The 20,499-nt window shown below is 45.6% G+C and overlaps 1 protein-coding gene across 1 annotated transcript in view; it reads right to left on the bottom strand.

The window, feature by feature from the left end:
- The window catches only part of Ephb1 (Eph receptor B1), a 437,328-nt gene that overhangs the window by 61,428 nt on the left and 355,401 nt on the right, over positions 1–20,499 (bottom strand). The window contains exons 8-10 of the mRNA NM_001104528.1: positions 20,494–20,499; positions 19,621–19,685; positions 8,596–8,718 (exon numbers count right to left, since the gene is read on the bottom strand). The exon at positions 20,494–20,499 is cut by the window's right edge and continues 103 nt beyond it. Of these exons, the coding sequence (NP_001097998.1) occupies positions 8,596–8,718; positions 19,621–19,685; positions 20,494–20,499 (194 nt within the window). The remainder of the gene's footprint in view (positions 1–8,595; positions 8,719–19,620; positions 19,686–20,493) is intronic.

Raw genomic sequence — 20,499 nt, forward strand, 5'->3', positions numbered from 1 at the left:
GTGAAGGGAAGGGAAGGAAGGAGGGAGAGGGACAGGAAGATAGTGAGGGAGGAGAGAGAGAGAGAGAGAGAGAGAGAGAGAGAGAGAGAGAGAGAGAGAGAGAGAAAGGGAGAGGAGACTTACTAGTCTCTGAGAGCCAGGAGGTTTTCAAAACACCAACTGCAAAAATAAGTCACTCAGTATCAAGACCCCCCTCAGAGGTGTCCCACAATGAAGTGTGCCCTAAGTACAATGAGGCAGGTGGAGGAGGGAGCTTCAAGTCCACTCCAGCCTGAAAGCAGTGAACGCTAGTTTGGTGTCTCCAGTATTCAACATTGTCATCACTACATAACAGAAAGAAGTAGAAGGCTGCTTTGCCTTCCTCCCTGGGAATTGAGAGAGGGGTCTCTAGATGTCAGACAGGTAAGGATACATGTGGGTGGTGGGTGAAAAACAAAGAGATAGGAGTAAGAGAGTGGGGGATGCAAAGGTCAAGAAATGGGGGACACATGGGTCTCTGTAGCTTTGCAAGACCTATAGGTGCCAACAAGGGCCAGAGGCCATGGGAAGTTGCCAGGAACTCCAGCAATTTCTGCCAAGCCTAGGATGGCAAAATCTGGGTCTCTGGCTATTTAGCATCTCCATAGTCTCAGGGAGGTGGAAACCGATGACCTCATAGCCATTATTTATTAATAACAAGAAAAACCCAGGACTGTTTACAATCTAAGAAAGCATGGTGTGCACGTATTCTTTGACCTTTGATCCATGTACTAATTTTGAAAACTGCATTTGCCTGAGTGTTGTGGTACGCAGAAGACAGGGAAACATAGGTTGTGATCAGACTGGACTGTACAGTGAGACTCGTTCTCAAAAACAAGCAAGCCTAAGTGAGTAAACCAAGCGACACATTGCATCCATCCTGTTTTTGGCTTTCAGACACTTTCCTGCCATTGGAACAGAACTCGATGGTGCCTTGTGTGAAGATCTGAAATCTTCAAGATTTTCCTGTCCCATGTGCTCCACATCAGAATCATACTTTTTCATTTCTTAATAAAATTATTTCTGCACATCAAGGCGTGAATAGAAACTGGTTCAGCTCGATAGTGTTGGTGGTTGGTTATTTTTTGAGAAGACTTACCTACAGTAAGTGCGGCCAGTCTAATCTTAGTCAGGGTAGACTTCAATCAGCACACATCTCTACTAATGCCCTGGGTCCTCTCCCAGAGCCTCACATCTATTTACTTGGGGCCCAGCTCCTGCATCAAGCCAGCATGGAGGCCAAGGACAGTCAATGGCTCTCAGTGTCTCTTATCCAGCATCTGTATCTGGAACTTATTAGAAGATACAGATTCCCAGAAACCCAGCAGAACTAATAGATCAGAGATGTGGTGGATGGAACCCTGGAATCTGGAAGTTAGTTCACTTCCAGTGATTTGGATGCCTGATTTCCCTCTGGGAAATACGTTCCTTAAGGCTGTCAGTGCATGCCTTCTAGCTGGTGCTTCTGACAGTCCTCCCAGACAGCTGGGAAAACTATTCCTTACAAGTTGCAGCCTTGCCAAAGCCTCTTTCCTACCTTCCTTGACAAAATGAGCAAGAGAGAAACAGTGTTTCGGCAGCGTCAAATACCTCAACTATTATATATAAAATCAGAAGGGGAGAATTTTCAATTTTTAAAAATGAAACATTCCAGCCTGCCAGCAGGTATTTCAAGCAGCAGCTATTGGCTGTGTGCAGCAGGAATCTACACCCACAATTGCACCCTCCCCCCTTCCAGCAGCATTTTAAAGTCTCAAATTGCCTTGGGGGAGAAACAGGAAGCAGAAATCCTAGTTACTAATTCAGGCATGCATTCGATACGGAACTTTTAAAGAATAAGTTTAAGCTAGGTTTGAAAGAATGGTTTCAAGCAAGTCTCAACACAATAGCCTGTGCAAGGTAAGTAGGTTATAACTAAACACAAGAGTGATAAGGCTCACGTCTGAACATCTCCTGACCATGCACAGAGGACAGACATTACTAATTGAGTGCAGCCGCTTTCATCCTTTCGGCAGAGTTCCTCTGATGTCCATTACCCTGGCTGCTACATACTGTAAGTACATGAGACAGCCTGGCTTCATGGTCATAGCATTCACAGAATGTAATAATGAGATGGTTTACCTGCACTTCTCTTTTTCTGTAATTCTTTGTGGTTGTTAAACAACATGCTTCTGTGCTTATACATATTTATGTATGTTTATATATGTTTATGTATATATGTATTCATGCATGAGATTACACATGCATGCATCTACATAATTTTCATGACATAATTAAGCCTATATAAGTATAAACTAAAAATTTTAGTTTGGGCCCCTATTGTCCTTCTTAGGGCATACTTAGAATGAGAACAGAGATAGGAACAGAAAAAAGACATGTTTTTTTTCCAGGGACCATTGGACAGTCTTCATTGTACTACCATATGGGATAATGAATTGGAAGGCAGTATTGTAATTCCCAGCAAAAAGGGCCTGGGTACTCCAACCGCTAAGCAGAGTTTACCATCAGAAGCAATGACTATGGATTTAGCTGCCTTTTTTCACAGCAACGGAAGTGGCAGCAAGTGCAGGGGTTTCATTTACCAGCTCCGGATCAGCTGCATCTGAGTTTAAATTGTAGCTGCATCATTAACTCAAGGGCAGCCCAGCCTGCAGCAAGCCACCCTCTGCATGTTGATTTCCTCACCGGTCTAGAAAACCCATACACACGTAAACATCATCTCTGACTCACGGGCTGTTACGAGGATTAAGTGCACAGCACTTGTGAAGCATGCAGGGTAGTGCCAGGCTCACTGTGCATGCTCGGACTGTGCCGCACACTTTAATTATAGTTCCTGGAGACGTTTCCTTGGGCTCCTCTTCTAGAACCATCCCTGCAACCCTGACGTTGCCTTCCTCGTGCTCAGTGATGCCGAGAGAGTGTCAGGTTAGCAGGGAGCCTTTCTCTACAGGAATTCATCCAAAGATGACAACCCCACACAGTGAGCACACATTCATCTGAATAAAGCACCCATTCTCTTACCCAGTGCACCCCTCCCTGCAAGAGCTCTATTAGTAGCTGCTAGCAATGGGTGTTCGTTCACTAAAATACAGTCTGTGTGCTTTCCCCCGGATATCACCTCTAATGACAGCCCTATCTACAGTATCATGAACTTGGCAGGTATATGCTCAGCCTGCTGCATAGTTGCACAGGTTGCGAACTGAGCACAGGAGGGTTTTGCACTCTGTTAAGAATGTAGATGGTGGCTGGGGTTGGGGATTTAGCTCAGTGGTAGAGCACTTGCCTAGCAAGCGCAAGGCCCTGGGTTCGGTCCTCAGCTCCAGGAAAAAAAAAAAAAAGAATGTATATGGTGGTCCTGATTGATTCTCTAGATAAGTCCTACTGATCCAAATTAACCAAAGACCTGAAACTGACCACTGAGGTGACTCCTATTAGTCTCACCTATAGTAACCATAAGCTAATAGTCTCCATGGAGACCAGAGGGGTGCAGTCCCTCCTCCACAGAGATGTCAGCTGACCCCATTGTCCACATGGGGAAGGTAATAGATTGGCTTCCCCTCACACCAGTGAGCCAGCCATCTTCAGGGGGCCCAATATGCACCGACTATATTTCATCTCTCCATTCTCTTTCTCTCTCTCTCTGTCTCTCTCTCTCTCTGTCTGTCTCTCTCTCTCTGTCTGTCTCTCTCTCTCTCTGTCTCTCTCTCTCTTTTATTCCCTCAAATTGTTTAGCTCTCAAAATTTTTAGCCCTGCCATGTGTTTTACCTCCAAAACTGTCACCGGCTGTCATCATCACATATGAGGAACATTTAGTTGCGCAACAAAAGGCCACATACTGGGTCAAGTCCCAGGTTAGTGAAAGAACATGTGTTCTGTCCCTTTAATATAATTTTGAGCCCCCGTGAGGAAAGGCTGACATAAACCAACTAAGGATTAATGATGTATTAATCTTCTTGAATGGTGTGATACCTGGCTCTATTGTGGTTATTTTTAATTTCTTTGTTCAGCATCCTAAACAGCTTTAGAAGACACTTTGAAGTTACTGTGATGTGTCTGTTTCATAGTTTCCAGATTCTACTCCACTGACCTCTTCCCTCAGATAACCAACCCTGCCACACCCTAGGTACCAAGAAGCCTTACTCTGCCTTCTTGGTACTTAATGGTCTTCATTTCTGGGCCCAACCTCCAATGCCAACTGTCCCCATCAACTCCAGTCCCTCAACACTGCTCTAGTTTGAATATCTAGTTGTTTCAATAGCATCTCCCATCCCGCCCTTGATCCCAGCATCAGCCCTCTCAGGTCTTCTTCCCACAGCTAGACAAAGCCCTGTAGCTTGTCTCTAGGGCTCAGAAGGCTTCCCCTCCCATAGACCTATAGCAGTTACCATAGTCCACTCTCTGAATACCCTCCTATTGCTCGACCTGCTCAGAATCCCACTTGTCCCTTGTCGGGGGAGGTCTCTATTACAGTTGTTTCATCTCTAGGCTACCCTGATGGTCTGGACCAAGCTACAGAAGAAGCTTTCCCAGCGCCACCTCTGTTCTTGCTCCTTTTAAGCTGATTGTCCACCTCAGTGGTTACTCAGCTGTCTCTTCCCTGAGTCCTCCCTGACCACAAGCCTCTTTTGCATATCTACAAGACTATACCCTCCCTATGCTCCTCGCTTCTCATCACACAACCTCTTCTTTCCTTTCATGGAGAGTGGTACTGTGTTTTGGGCTAAAAAATAATCTCCCATGGCAGGGACCTTTAAGCACTGAGTAAGTCTCCCAGCATCTATTACAGTTGCAGACTTAATTGATAAAGGGTTTTTTCTCTGAACACTAAAACAGACTCTCTTGGAAGCACAACTCTCTTCTCTGGCTCCCGACTGGGAAAGGCTTCAGAACCCTATGTAAGTTAACCTGCACAGGCCCTGGGTCAGCATTCCTTATATACTCCAAGATGTAGGGTGGTATGTGTCTAATTACTAGCTCTCTCAAAAACCGAGCAGCAGAGAGAAACAAATGCTCATGGCCAACAGTGTCTGCTAATTCCCAAGGTGTAAATATACCCACAAAGGCCGGCGGCGAGCACCATGATACTGTATATAGGACTGGGAAGTTGGCTCCTGTGAGCTACTGCAAGCAGACTCCGGCATGGTTGCACTGGAACATAATGGTCATTTTTCTCCTTGAATCACATGGCATTCCTTTTCTGTCACTGCCTCTCTTTAACACAGTTGTTCTCAACCTCCCTAACGCTGCATCCCTTTTATACAGTTCCTCATATTTTGGTGACCCACCAACTGAAAATTTTTCTCATTGCTACTTCATAACTGTAATTCTACCACTGTCTTATGAGTTGTAATATTAATATTTTTGCTTTCCAATGGTGTTAGGTGACCCCTGTGGAAAGGTCATTTTACCCCCAAAGGGGGTGTGAACTGTAGGTTGAGAACTACTGCTCTGATGTGTTTCACAAAACTGTACCCTTTTCCTAATAGTTTCCTAACGGCTTTGGAGGTTACTTCTTTGGTGGAGTTGTTGTGGTTAGAAATGTAAACTGCCCCTCTAGCTTCATTTACTCGAATACTTGGTCTCCAGCTTGTGATGCCAGTTTAAGAGTTTGGGGTAAGGGGCTGCAGAGAGGGCTTAGTGGTTAAAAGTTTCTCTTATAGAGGACCCACATTCGATTCCCAGTACCATATGGTCCTTCACAGTCATCCACAGTTCAACTTCTAGGAGATCTTATGCTGTTCTTCTGACTTCTGTGGACATGAAGCATGTGCCCATATGAGTAAGCAAAATACTCACACGGAAAATAAAACGAATACATTTTGAAGGGGGAATAATAGTTGTGGTACCTTTAAGAGGCGGAGCCTTGCTGCAAGAGTGGGTCTCTAGAGGCAAGCGTGAGGTTTGCTTCCCATCTGCCTTTTGCATTCTAACCAGGTGCTTCAGGCTCCTGCTGCCATCCCTCATGATGAACTGTATCCCCTTCCTGCCTTTAGATGCTTTTAGTCAAGTATTTGGTCACAGAGAGAAAAATAAGGAATAGAGGAATCCTCCTGATCCCAACAGCCCTAGCCCATGGAATTATCCAGGTCCAAGGAAGGGCCCTGCAGCTTCTCTGTGCCTGCACTATAAGGGTCTATATAAAGTAGCTGACTGTGAATACTGCTCACTTCCACTATGTCTGTCAGACTTTAGAGCAGAGGAGACATTTATTCTTCTTAGGAAATCCACTTCAGTGTATAGAAAGTTTCCATTAAAAGCTTTTTGATGGAAGGAGACAAAAAAGAGGAGGAAAGAAGAAAGGGAGGGAGTACTGAAAGGAAAGAGAAAGGAAGTGAGGAGGGAGGGAGGGGGAGAGAGGGAGGAAAGAAAGAGATTGAGTATTTTTCCTGCCTGGTTTTCGCTCCTGCTTCCCAATATTGCAAACTAGTTGCAAACCAGTTTTTCCCTTCTGCCCTAATTCCTCTGGGTGGCTAGGAGAAACATTGTCAATTACATTGTGTAATTGTTACTTTTCCCCTCCTTTTGTTTGGCTACCAAGCGATCTCTTGATTAGCACAAGGGGGAGCCAGTCTCAGTGAGGCATGGTGTGGGGAAAATGAATGTGTTGGTAGTGTCTTGTATTAAAACCACATCCTGTTGTGAATAGCGAGTTAATACCCACAGGGATCAGCCCTTGGATATTTCTGAATCATAGGGAGATGGGCCTGGGTAGAGGGTGGTCAGCAGGGACCAGACAAAATTCTTAATGCCAAGCTTCGGAACATCATGTAATCTGTTAAGTGCATCCCTCTCAATACGAGGCAAGCCAGATGAAAACCACTGAGCCTCTTCTGAGCAGAATGCACATACACAGCAGCACTGGAAAAATGCTACACACAAATGGAAGGCGAAGGATAGAGTGGGACCATCAATTGTCCCTTTATGGGCATCCGGCAGTTGGTGAGCTCACCCCAAATTGTAGCTCCCTGGCAGGATCATAAACCGAGAAGGCTCTTTACTCGTCCCTTGACAAAGGCAGGAGGGATGTTGATGTGTACTGTCTTGGATGAAATGCAGTCCAGAACACATCACTCTAAGCACATGACATAAATAACAACATTAAAATCACTAGCACCATTACCAAGAGCCATAACAACAATTAATAATGCGGGCAAACAGAGTGCAGGACAGCAGGCCCGCCTCCTCAACACTTAAGTTTCCTGGAGAAATCAAAGCCCGTAAGAGCAGTCTAATTTATCTGGTACCCAACCTTCCAACGCATGATCCTTAAACATGTCAGTGTCTAAAGAGGGAGGGAAAATTATCGATACAGAACTGAGAGTCGTGGTTCAGTAAAATATTTAATGACAGTCAATGTGAAATGTGTAGAGACCCTGATGGGTAAGATTCTAATCAGCCATCTGGAACTCCTGAGGGGTTGGAGGCGGGTGGCAGTGTGTTGGGAAGGGGAGAGTTCCAGGACTTTCCACAGTGTGGCCAGAGGAGGGGCAAGGAGGCAGGACTTAAGAAGAACCCAAGCGTAGAGATGGTGACCTAATGGGGTGTGCTTCCCCATGTGGCTCCCAATTTCATATGTGGCTCGTTGACCCCTCAGTGTATAGAGAGAAGCTATGAGTGGAAGGATTGTGACATGTTCTTTCAAGATAACAAATGAAGTGGCTGCCTGCAGGACTCCGCTTAAACATGCTTCATGGAGTTAGAATGTCATTGGGAGGTGCAGCTCCATACCTGTCCGGTGACACGAATCAAGCACTCTGGTGCCAGGAACAAAGATGAAGCCAGCCTGAGCAACGGCTCATAAGAACCAAAGAAGCAAAGACAAAGAGACCGTAGAAGAAAATGAAGTCTGGACGGAGAGCCAAACCGAAGATGTGAAGAGGTCACTTAAAAACTAATGATGTCCAGGATGTTTTGGGTTTTGTTTTGTGTTGTGTTGTGTTGTTTTGTGGTTTTTTTTTTTTGCTTTTTGTTTTGTTTTGTTTTAATCTCACACTGACACATCTCACCCACTCTATATTAATTAGGCCGGGTCTACAGACAGATTGACCACACTCTGTTAAAGAAAGTTGAATTTGCTAGATCAGTCTTTTGTTGTGATTCCCTGGGCGGCCCTCGGGAGTGAGTTCTAATCTACACTGGGATTCTATTCTGATGCCTGTCTGGGTGCAGGTATATAAATACAGGGAAAGGGAAAGGGACAGTGCTGGGGAGAAGTACTGTCCCAAAGTCACTGAGACACCAGCAAGGAAGACACTAGATCGGCTTTTTAAATGGGTTCTCTCTATCTTCATGAGTAAGTATCCTACACTCTCTCCTTATCTGGGTTTTGTGGTCTGTTTCCTGGGCTACTCCAGAATCTTTGAAAACTGGGGCCAATGTCTAGTCTGCTTTCCCAAACAAGCTTAGTCACTGTGCCCAAGGTCCCCGAGGACTGAGCAATGCTCTTGCTCGGACCTAGATGTACATTCTATGTGGTCCATACTCATCTTCTGAGGAGAATAGAAGGCACTGAGAGTGGTCGGAAGGTGGTGTGTGGACAACAAGAACACAGAGACAAGGGGAGGGAAGATCCATACCTGCTCCGATGACCTCTTCAATTTTCACAAAAGACACATCAATCTCCTTGGCAAACTCCCGGACAGCTTCATTAGGGTCCTCATAAGTGAACGGGTCAATGTAGATCTTCATCCCTGGGGAGCCTTATTGGATGAGATAAGCAGGTTAACATCCCAGAGAGGATACTGTCCCTGCTACCACAGATGCCCCCGCACCAAGGATATTCCTGGGAGGGACCCTTCTCTTTACCAGGTGGCTGCCCCATCTCTCTTCCCCCCAGACCACTCCAGTTCTCTGCCCTCTGTGTCTCTTCCATATTTTCCCCTTTTCTCTGCTCTTGATGCAATGCGGAACAGATTACTTATAAGTGACAGATCGGGACCAGTTCCCACACCAGGCACTCAACAGAAGGCAAAGAAGCTGATTGATGCCAACCAAATGCATTAGCGGAAAAGTGGTGGTCAAATGGTAGGGTAGATATCAATATTTATCACCTTGACAACTCTCCTGAGTGGAGGCCACTGTTAAGGTTATAACTGACGGCTGTGGGCCATGGCCACAAGAGGGATGAGGACGGAGTTTGTTTGTCAAATAAGGAAGAAATTGCTATTAGAAAACCCTCAAGACAGAAGTGCCAACACAGTACGCCAGAAGAGAAAATGTAAGGTGAAAGCTTAGGAAATATTAATACAAGAAAGAACAATGTCTACACAGAAAAAAATGGGGGTGGGATGAAAGAAAAATGGTAATTGAAGCCCCCATGCCTTCAGACACACTGAAGTATGAAAAAAACGAATGAAATGGTAGATGAGAAATACATAAAAGAATATAGACCTTGTCACTGATGTATACAGTGCAAGATAGATAGGTGTGCTTGGGGACAAAATAGAGAATCGTCATTGCAGAAAAACTACTTTCGAAAAGTAGAGGACAGGGGACTAAAAAAGCAACCGGAACCCAAGAACAAATGGATCCATCTGAGATGCAATTTTTCAACTTGTTCCACGTGTCATTAAGTGAAGTGTAGGAATTGTTTCCATAGTTCTGGGATGGTGAAAGGTGGGGCCTCCAAATGACGGGCTATCTGGTCTACCACCATATCCCTGCTGCCGAGTGCCTATGAAGGGGTCAGATCAGCAGGAGCAGGTCATCTGGGAATCCAGGTCCAGGCTGGGCTTCAGGTTTTAAAAACCTCATCCCAGTACCTCATCCATGCTTTATTTCCTACTGCCTCTGAGCCTTCCAGCCATGCTCCAGTTCTGTCATTTTCCATCAGAAAAACATCCAATGCCTCTCTGAATGTCTTGATCACCTTCTTCAGGAGAGGACTGGAAATCCTAGCACACAATCCAAAGAAGTGAGAAAAATGCACTGCAGTACGGGGGTGGAGGAGGGAATAAGCCAAAGAAAGCTAAGTAATGGGAGAAACAGAGTTTCCTAAAAGATAGGCTCTTTTGTCCTTTAGCCATACTGCTCCTGGTATTCCAGGATGCTTGTTTGGAAGTAGGCAAACACACTCCTGAAGGCTTCTGGTGGTGGGATTGAGAGGTTAGGGAGATCCCTTAGTAAAGTGCTTATCCTTGAAAGCCTGAGGGCCTGAGATCAATCGCTAACATCCATATAAAATGTGGAATGTGCAGCATAGACTTGTAGCCCCAATTCTGGGGCGTTAGAGACAAACAGATCTTCAGGGCTTGCCACCCAGCCAGCCTAAAAAGGTTCCAATGAAAGATCTTGTCTCAAAATAAATAAATAAATAAAAAAGGTTGGTCAACACATGAGGAACAACAAATAAGGTTAACCTTGGCCACTATTCATCCAATAAATGTGCATGCATGCATGTGCTCATACACTTGCCAACCCCTGACACACACACACATGTACATGTACATACATGAAAAACTCCACAAAACCTGATGATGACTTTGGCTTTGGAACCCATGCACTAACTAAAATCTGGACAAAGCACGTAGAGATTCTTACCCCTGCCTATGCCTAGTCAGCTGACGTCATGAATCATTTGCCACAAACTTCATGCTTGAGAACCATGCAGTCGAGTTAAAGAAAGTAATTGTAAAAACAAAACAATCTCAGAGTGATTTAAATAAGTGTATGATTTTTGTCTAGGGCCATTTTTAGAGACACTCTCAGATGGAGGAGGCCTGTTGTACACCGGAAACGTTTCACTTCCCAGGGGATAGCAGTATGTATGCGCATGTGCAAGAGTGAGAGAGCTCCTTTGTAGCGATGGACCCAAGGCAAAGCAGAGATGAGGTATCACCAATTTCCCACCTGCTGTGCAAAACACATGAAGAGAAAATGCAATTGGGCAGACTGTGAGCTTATGAGATGACCAGGGCAGCAACCCCAGGATATCTCAACCCTGCTTAGGGTTCCCCTAGAACCTGCCCTAAAGGCCACATTATAAAATTAAATGGCTTATCTGGGGTATGCCAAGAAGTACATAAAAGAAAAAAGAAATTAAGTTGGGAACAGAAGGTGGGAGGTATAAGGTACGCCCATAAGTCGTTGACTACTGTGGGTTATTACAACTGGCTTCATCTTCGCTCTGTGAGCATAGATGGGTGACCACAGTTTTAGAATGGACCCTCCCCAGAAAAGGGAGCTGAGGTATTTTCATAGTGATTGGCAGAGTCAAAATGTCAGTAACATAGGCATGGTAGAGGTTCTAAGGTCAGAGAAAGCAGTCAGGCAAAAGAACACAGATGCTGCTGACAGAGTTCAGACATCACGCATGGGAGGATGAAGGAGACAGATAAAAGAACACAGAAACACCCGAGACAAAAAAAGAAGAGGGTTAAAGGGCACCAGGGTAGTGTCAATAAGCTGTGACTTTCCCTCCTAATTCTGTACATCCCCCGGTGCTGATATCTTTAGATGACATTAGGAACCCCAAACACTTTATTACTCCTGCCTAATACAACAAGTTCAGACTTATCTCTTATAACAGCTTCTCCACCAATCAGGGAAATGTGACTTTCCCTTCAGCTTGCCTGTGAGAATAAAGTCCCTGTGACAAGTGGCAGGTCCAGCACAGTGGTCCATGTACTGTGAAGCCTCCAAGACTAATAGACTCATTAATGTTATCAACCACTTTTTTCTCGGACGTGTTCAGGGAGGTAAAAATTGAAGTGAGGTGTGGTGGGCAGTGGGGGACTATGAGCCATTTAGGGTTATATTAGTTACTTTCAAAATAACTACCTTGTTATTTTAGATCAAGGGCTTTTAAAGATGTATGCTAAGCTGTCCTGAAGGAGTTCTTCCATGGAAACTAATTAACCAATCTAGAATGGGCTGCAATGAATGGTTTGTAAGTAACGACATATATGAGGATGAATGGAGAAGGATTCTGAGATAATGAGCATTACAGATATTGGCCCCAGCCAGTTTGGGGAAGAAGCTATTCCCAGAAGGCAGAAGGCTCATCACTTGACAGAGCCTCTATTCTTTAGGCCAGTAATGTGTCACAAAGTGCACTCAGATGAGGAAGTGTCTGCCCTGTGATGATACATGCCCTTAACTTCCCAAGAGAGATCCGAGGAATTGAGAATGTGGATTCCTATGTGCGTGCATTTGCACACACGCGAACGTACGTGTAACACCATAGCTGCTGTGCTGTGTCCAAGGGCTGTGGCCGTCGCTGAGGCATTTCCCAGGAGCCAAAAACGCTGCCTGAAGTCCGGGACTGTGATCTGTTGAGATGTCTAAGCTAAATGAATGTCCTAAATCCTGGATCCAATGCCTCCATAGGAATCACTCCCCGTTTTGTTGATATGGAATAAAAGAATTGTTATATGGAGAAAGGGCTCAGTCAAGGTCTTAGAAATGGCTCAAACTCAGAGACTTCCCTCTAGTCACAGCCTGTTAAGTGTTCAATAAGGCAGGAGGAGATGTCCCTGACCCAGGGCCTCCTGCTGCAGGCAGAGGTCTATGTGTTCTAAATTAACAGAGTGATTTGGCTAAGCATATGAACACAAGGGGTTGCAAACACCTCCTCAGAGATGACAGATCTCCCCAGACCACGCACCCAAGCTCTAGCCAGCCTTTCTCAAATCCCAGAAGATGAGGAGGGGGAAACATGCCTTTCGCTGGGCGGAACAGGTCATTTGTCTTTCGGCTCATTTTGTGTTTCTGCATAAATCCCACATCAGCCTGCTCCTGCTCCCACTTGCCAGTGAGCAGTTTTTAATTATCAGGAAAATGGTATTTAGTGCAATGAATCACCAGACAGTGAACAGGGAATCAAGTCAGCAACAGTCAGGCACAGCCAAACACTGGGAGACTGGGCTCAGAAGATGTTCTCTGATGGTGAATGTTGGGAAATATTTTTAGAGGCGATGACGGCAATATTAGATTAATAGACCCACACGAGACATGGCATTTTATAGTGATTGGTGTGGCTTTCACACCGTTGTTATTAATAGGAATACTTTTAACGTGTTGGCCATTTTTGAGTTTCCATTTTTCATAGGCTGCATATCTTTGGCATAAAAGGGGCATGTGCGGACTTAAATGTCTGATTGTTAGTGCTTATTAGTAAGCATACCCCCAGCTTTCTCATCCCACTAGTTCACAAATCTCCAATAAAGGTCTAATTTGTTACTGTTGTCTGGTGCCTTTCTGTGTGACACCAAATATTTCTGGAAGCACAAGACATACTTTCCTACTGTCAGAGGCTCTGTACCAGAAGACCAACCGGAAGTGGCTGAAGTGAGCTCGGGGATACTGGAAGTCTTACATGGGGGTATTTGTAAGGTTATGGAGACGTTTACAAGTGCTAGGAGTGCAGGGCAAAACAGAGGGCTCACAGTTGTAAATAGCAGGTGACATGCCTGGACTAAGAGCTAGAGGAGAAACCCATAACCCTTATCCAGGCATGGTGAATATTCTGAGTTTAGAACTAATAGTAGTAGCAGGCACATCTGAAGGCCAGTTGTGACAACTGGTCCTAGAGCTTCAGAGGTTCCAGCAGAATCCAGCTGGCCTGTAGCCGAGAGAGGACTTAGAGTCCCACAGGGTACAGTCAGAGAATGAATGAATTCAGTCCAGCAGGCTTTGATGGTGTCATAAGGAGATGAGGAAGTTTGCCTGCTTGGACCTCATTCTGGGTCCAAGAGAGATTTTGTCACCTCTGTGACTCATCCAACTTCACCCAGGTATTTGAGCATAAAAGGGGAGCTGCTTAGAAACATGTGCGGTCCTTAAGGAACCATCTCTGATACTGTGCGTTGGAACGCAAAGCGAGCATCCTTTGTTTTCTTCAATACTGCTAGACATCTTACCGACACCGTGGGATCTACAGAAAAGCCAAGCTCTTGGAGTTCTTCACATGGTTGAGGAGTGAATGAGGACACGAAAGAGGTCAAAGCTGGGCAGTGTGGAGTCAGGAGACCACACTTGGGGAGTGTGCTGTAAACACGACAGAGACCAGAGTAGATGAAGGTCATGGATGCTACTCTTCAAGGTCAGACGCCGAGAAGCTCCAGAACTGGAATAAGTGGGAGGGCAACAGGATGCTACTCCAAAGGAGAAGTTTGGAGTGTTTAGAGGGAGGCATGGCACTGGTGTGGAGGAAGTGGGGAGACAGACCAGCTTGAAATGGGCAGCAATGTTGACAGACAAACCCTGATGTGAATGCCACTGGGCACACAAAGCTGACCTCTGTGGAGAGCAGGGCACTGGGGAACTTGTTTTGCTAAAGAAGGGACTGCAGGCTGGGAAAATGGTCGTGAAGTGGTCTCAGTAATTACTTAAGGTGGAAGATAGCACCATTTGCAGTGGACGGTGAAAAACAGAAGAGGAAATAGCAAATACTCCTGGGAAGTTGCATAACACCTCCATGCCTGGTGGCTATCTATGACCAGGACAGACAAGTTCTCTCGGGCAAGGATCGTTGCTCCTGGATCGCTCAGAAGTCCAACTGGGAACCTAAGGGCAATAGCTAATGATCTTGGAACTACTGCAGTTAACAGTTGTGGAGACTCTGGCTAGGAGCCAACAGCATACACATGGGTGACTCTAGATCGTTCGATTTATTTGACATTTAATAAATGCTGACTGTAAACTCAGCCTCTTTTTGTACCAAGGAGCCTCTCCTTGTATGCCCTCAGGCCTTTACTTATGTCTGAACCACTCCTAATACCCTAGTAAGTCTCTTTCTTCCAGGATCCTCCTGTCCTGCATATTGGGTCTCAGGTGATTCCTCAGGGGCTGGGTTAGGTATCCTTGACATTCTGAATGCATCAACCATGCAGAATGCAGTAGCTTAGACATACTGCCGAGTGGAACTTCATCTCATCTCTCACCCAAAGCTGGAATTTTTTTTTTTTCAAAACATCTACTGCTACAAGTTCTCAAGCCCTAGCCTCAAGATAGAGGAACCTCTTTGATGGACAGCTCCTGTGAATCTGGAAACATACTATCAGTCAGACACTTGCCACACCCAACCAGGCAGGCTGCTCTCCTCTGCACAGGTGCTTTGCCGAATGTGACCTTGAGACCAGGTCTCTAGGACAGAGTCCATGACTCTGAGTGGGTTCTTACTGGCCGCACAAAGAGTAGAGTTGATGTAAACATTTAATACAGCAAGCGATCAAAATGAGTATTAATATTCTTCACCAGTAGTGCCACTGAGAGTAAGCACATGATCAGCTATTTTTTTTCCACACAAATAAATAGTAAGTGGGATGTCTCCCTATTTGTACTGCTTCCGTTCTGTTTTAACCTAAAACTCTAGGTTCCAGATTTATCCTGCTAACATTTTGTCTTGCAGATTTCAAATTAGCATTCAAAGCTGTTGGGTAGCTCTGAATTTTGATTCTGTCTTTTATGGTGTTAGTTCTGCTTCCCAACTGTTACCTACAAATTCGATCAGCATCCCCACGCTTGTGTCTGACTCGTGAAGTTTAAAAAGCAATCAAACAGGCGTAGACTGAGTAGGACAAGTACTAGAATAACATCAGGGACCTCTCTCCTAAGGGAATGACAGTCACTAACTCACTTTCTATATGAACACGGTCTGTATCTAGTAACCATGCCTTCCGTTAGGGGACCATAAGATATTTTTGCCAAAATAAACATTCACCACCCATAATTCTCAAATTTACTAAATGCATAGTCTAATTAAAAAGAGACAAGGTCCCATAATTATTTTCTTAATCACCTCTTGTCTGTTTCTAACAATGACAGAATCCAAGTTTCATATTCCCAGACCCATGTGATTCACAGTGTCTTCGGGCCATCTCTCTGGGGCTGGCTTCTTGCCTATGCCCTCTCTCTGCCCCTTTGCTTTGTCAGAAGATTAGGGTGTTTTCTGCTCTGAAGTATTATAGTTGGTTTTAATGTCTACTTGCAACATATCAGAATTACATGACCAAGGAGCTACACTTGGACAGCATCTTGGTTTCTTTGATTGATATGGGGATGGATATTACATTTTGGTATTGGTGCAGATTTAAAAAAGGGGGGAGGTGTAGCAGAGAATATGTATCTCATCTGCCTTTTGCTTGCCTGGCTTCCCTCTTGCCGTTGAGTTAATCTGCCCCATGGCTGCTACTGCTGATTCCTATGATAATGGAAGAACCAATGTGCCCAGGTTTTCTTTGGGATGAGGGACGAACAATTCTCCTCCAGTGCTTCTGGTGCCAGATTGAGACTGCTAAGGGTTCCAACCTCAGGACAGAGTAGTTACCAGGTTCTTGGCTTCCAGGTATGATTCTGTTATCGTCTGTCTGTCTGTCTGTGTGAGAGTGTGTGTCTCTGTATGTATGTCTGTATCTCTGTGTGTGCACATTTATGTGTGTGTGTGTGCGCGCGCGCGCGCGTGCGCGTGTGTGTGTGTGTGTGTGTGCGTGTGTGTGCATGTGTGCGTGTGTGTGTGTATATGTGTGTGTGTGTGTGTGTGTGCGCGTGTGCCTGTGTGTGATTATTCATCCCACTGGTTCTGTTCCTCTGGAGAACCCTGACAAATACAGGTCCATACCGCATTTACACTTTTTCAAAACATGAAATCAGAGACTCCATATCTTCTACTTAGAGGTAATTTTCTTAGAGCTGACCTCCTAAAGCCCTTAATCCATTCACAAGCCCCAAACCCCCTTAATCTCCATCCTTTTGGCCCTCACCCAGCTCAGAAATTAGGAATGACTCAAGTTCCTGGGAGACCTGTTTGCATTTCCCAAAAATGCAAACTCTTCTCCTCTGTGCATAACTATTCTCTTTTAATCCAACCCCTGACACCTACACTACATACTGAAGTTAGATTCCTAAGCCTCTGTGCTCTACCTGGATCAAACTGCCCAAGTCATCTGTAATCAGCCAACAATTTATGAGAATTGGACCAAGAACCATGACAATGCTGTCTACACAGTCCTGAGTATGAGAAGCCTGTGCTCCTTTCTACCTACCCTTGAACGTGAATCCCCGGCTCAATAACTCTTCAACAGACTGACTGACAACACACGCAGCACAGTCTCTTGCCAGACTATCCTCCAACAAGTGTCTTGCCACCAATCCAAATTCCCCTTTCCATCTCTGATCACTAATTTCTAGCGCAGTGGTTCTCATCTTGTGTGTTTCAACCCCTTTGTGTGTGGGGGGGGTCCCATATCAGGTATCCTGCACATCATATGTTTACATTACAATTCATAACAGCAGCAAATTTACAGCTATGAAGTAGCAACAGAAATAATTTTATGGTTGGGAGGTCACCACAACACGAGGCACTGTCTGAAAGAGTCACGGCATCCAAGGTTGAGAACCACCGATCTAGGGTCAGAGATAAATAGACCCAGTACCCGAATGTAAAAGGATGTTTTGTTTTCAGTAACCTAATCTGCCATCCTTTGACTCGTGAGGAAAGATGAGACTGTTGCAAAAGCTTCTTTTCTGTCTCTTTTTGCCTCTGCATCACTTTAAAAGGGAGAGTCTGGAAGACAAGACCCAAAAGACTCTTTTGTAGTATTCCCCTGAGAAGCCAAGGGAGGCAGTGTCTCCACTGACGGAAGACACTTGTCCTTCCTGGACTAGCAGTTGTCTCCTTGAGTCAAGGCAAGCTACTAGACTAAGGTGTCCAGTATAGACACAAAGGAAACCTTCTGTAGCCATTTCTCCCACCTCTACCTGTCTGCCTCTCTTCCCAGCCAGGCTCCTCCTTCACCAGAGTTGTTTCTTCTGCTCTTGGTGAGCTGGGCTTTCCTCTAGCTGCATGGCCCTTTGATCATGATCCTCCAGTAGCAATGGCTTCAAAAATGCACAGATGAAACTCAGTGCATGTGAGTGTGAGCTTAGAGGACTCAGGTGTGAGAGTGTGTGTGTGTGTGTGTGTGTGTGTGTGTGTGTGTGTGTGTGTGTGTATAACTTGGCAGAGCCACCATTCAACAGAAGGACAGCCAAGTGTCAGGCTGATGTTAACAAAAAAAGCATTGCCAGTCTACCCGGGATGCCTGGAGGTCCTGTGCCCTACCCGAGGGTTGGCACGCCTTGAGAAAGAGAATTCATGGCTGACTCACCCTGGGTCACTGTCAGAAATCTCTAGACTTCGAAACAGGATTGCATGTTTTGAACCCAATCATATGTACCCCGGTGGTTCAAGTCTTCTATTGGTCCAATATGACCTCCGATAAATGTTTTATCCCACAGAGTTCAGGCACCGGATCTGAAATGGACATCTAGTGGCTTATCACAGCGAGGATCTGCCTGGAGCAGATGAGAAGACAATCCAGAAGCCCAAGATGGAGGAGGGAAGCCGAGCATGGGATTTGAGGCAATTCTGAGGCACAAGGGCAGTACACATCATCGAAAAGTCAGATACCAAACTCTGGCTTCAAGAGCGGGCCCTGGGAAGTCCTGATGACATCCGGTGGCTGCGTCTTGCAATACCTACGCTGTACACATCCTAGTGCCAAAGGTTTGATTTTATATAACGCTCCAGGTATATCTTAATCTTGATTGAAAAGCCAAGTCTATGGTGTGACCTCTGAGCAGCCCAAGCTCGGACCATCCATATTAGAACACGGTATTCCTTCACAGCACGATTGCAGCTGTGAACACTGCCTCGCTTTCTGTGTCAGGTGACCTCAGAGAAAGAAAGCAGGCTTGTCCATGTGAATTTTAGTCTTGGAAGCCATTTTTACTTAGAGAACAAACCCAGTAAACATGAGCCCATGCTTCAGGGTATGCACGTGTGTGGTGTCTGCTCAGGACAAAAGTGGCTTAGGACACAAGCAGAGGACTGAGGTGTGGTGTGGCTTAAAGGGAACAGCCCAGGAGGCTGGGACAGATTTCTGGGGTCATGCGTGGACTTCAAAAAGAGTCATTTAGAAACACTATCTTCTGTAAGGCTCTAAGTACCCACTTCTGGAAGCAGGGAAGTGAAGCAGGGAAGTGGTCCACCTATCCCTCCAGGGAACTGGTTTTGGACTGCAGTGCTGGAATCATTCAGAGGAAGGAGCCATAATTCTGATATAGAATTGTATGTATTTTGGTAAGGGAAACTTGATATACAAAAATATTTATACATAGGCTTAAGCGAGGCAGAGTTAAGATAATGAATGAGAAAAACTTTTCAAGGTACTGTTTGAAAGAAAACGCTTGGGAGATTCCCCGGCACTTTAGCCTTCTGGGCTCTGTTATCTCCTTAATTCCCTGCATTCGTGTTCTATAGCTTATCTGTGAATTTGGTTAACACATTCCCCAGCCGCTCAATTGGATAAGATAAGGTAGAAGATGTTAATAGAGAACCCTCCATCTTTCCCCACTGAGAGCGATTTCAGGATTCATTGACTTGCTAAACCCTGTCTTCCCCCTGTCTCAAATATGGCTTATCAGTACAGAAGGTAATCTTCCACCAGGGGTCCAGTGACTGCCCACAAAGGGCATGCAGTGGACAGCCTGTGGTCTCCAGGGACTTGCAGAGAGAGGGACCACTTGGGTACCGAGGGCTTGTCAGACATTTGCTGTTACGTTTGACCCCTCACTATCTGGCTCTAAGGACCCAGGTCACACAGTGGGTGTTTTCTACTCACCTCGGCCTGTGCTGTAATGCTGAAGTTTATCACTGTACACAGCCTCTTTGCTGTAAGCTCGTTTCCTGCAGACACAGAGAAGAGGGACTTCCTTAGCAGGGACATATGGAGGCTTCATGCCCAGACATAGAACTCACCCTGGATGTAACCTGGGACTGGGAACTGAGAGACTCCCACTAGAAGGTTTCATTTTTGCCTTGCCTTACACTCTGCTTGACCAACACACATTCCCTTGGGCAGGGAGTTTAGCTCTCAAGGCAAAGACTTACAGGTACCAGGAAAGGCTGTGGGCATCTCCCAAGAGGGCAGTGGTGATGAGGACCCCCCCCATCCGCAGAAGTGAACAGCAGGACTGCTCAGTGGGAACCAACAACAGGGCTTTGCCAGCAATATCTGGGCTAACCACCCAAGGCAGCCGCAAACAGTATTAAAAATTCACAAGGCCTTCAGGCCAGTCGGTGTGCAGAGCTAAGCTTCCCCTGCCTCTTCCTCACCCTTCTTCTGCCCGCCTGCCTTTTGCTGGCTGCCCAGGGCCTGAGCTCTCTGAGCAGAAGACTGCCTGTGCACAGCCGTGATGCTCCAGTGGGTCAAATGCAATTTTGTAACTGTCACTCTGAAAAGTCCTCGTGCATGAGGGGCTAAAAGTCTTGGCTGAAATGAGGATGGTGGATGGAGGCTGTTTACTTATAGTCTTGCCCAGTTCCCATAGCAAGTTTTTATCCTAGGCACAGAGAAAAATCAATAATCTTGAGATTTCTGGGTTGCTGGTTAAAGGACTTGCCCAGGCTGCCCAGAGTGGGGAGGGCCAGCACGGGATAACGGTACATAGTGAGGGGCTTCCTGGAGTCGGGGAAAACAGAGTAGAGGACCTACCTGCTG

Source organism: Rattus norvegicus, chromosome 8 (genome assembly GCF_036323735.1).
Source record: "Rattus norvegicus strain BN/NHsdMcwi chromosome 8, GRCr8, whole genome shotgun sequence".
Classification (NCBI taxonomy): Eukaryota; Metazoa; Chordata; class Mammalia; order Rodentia; family Muridae; genus Rattus; species Rattus norvegicus.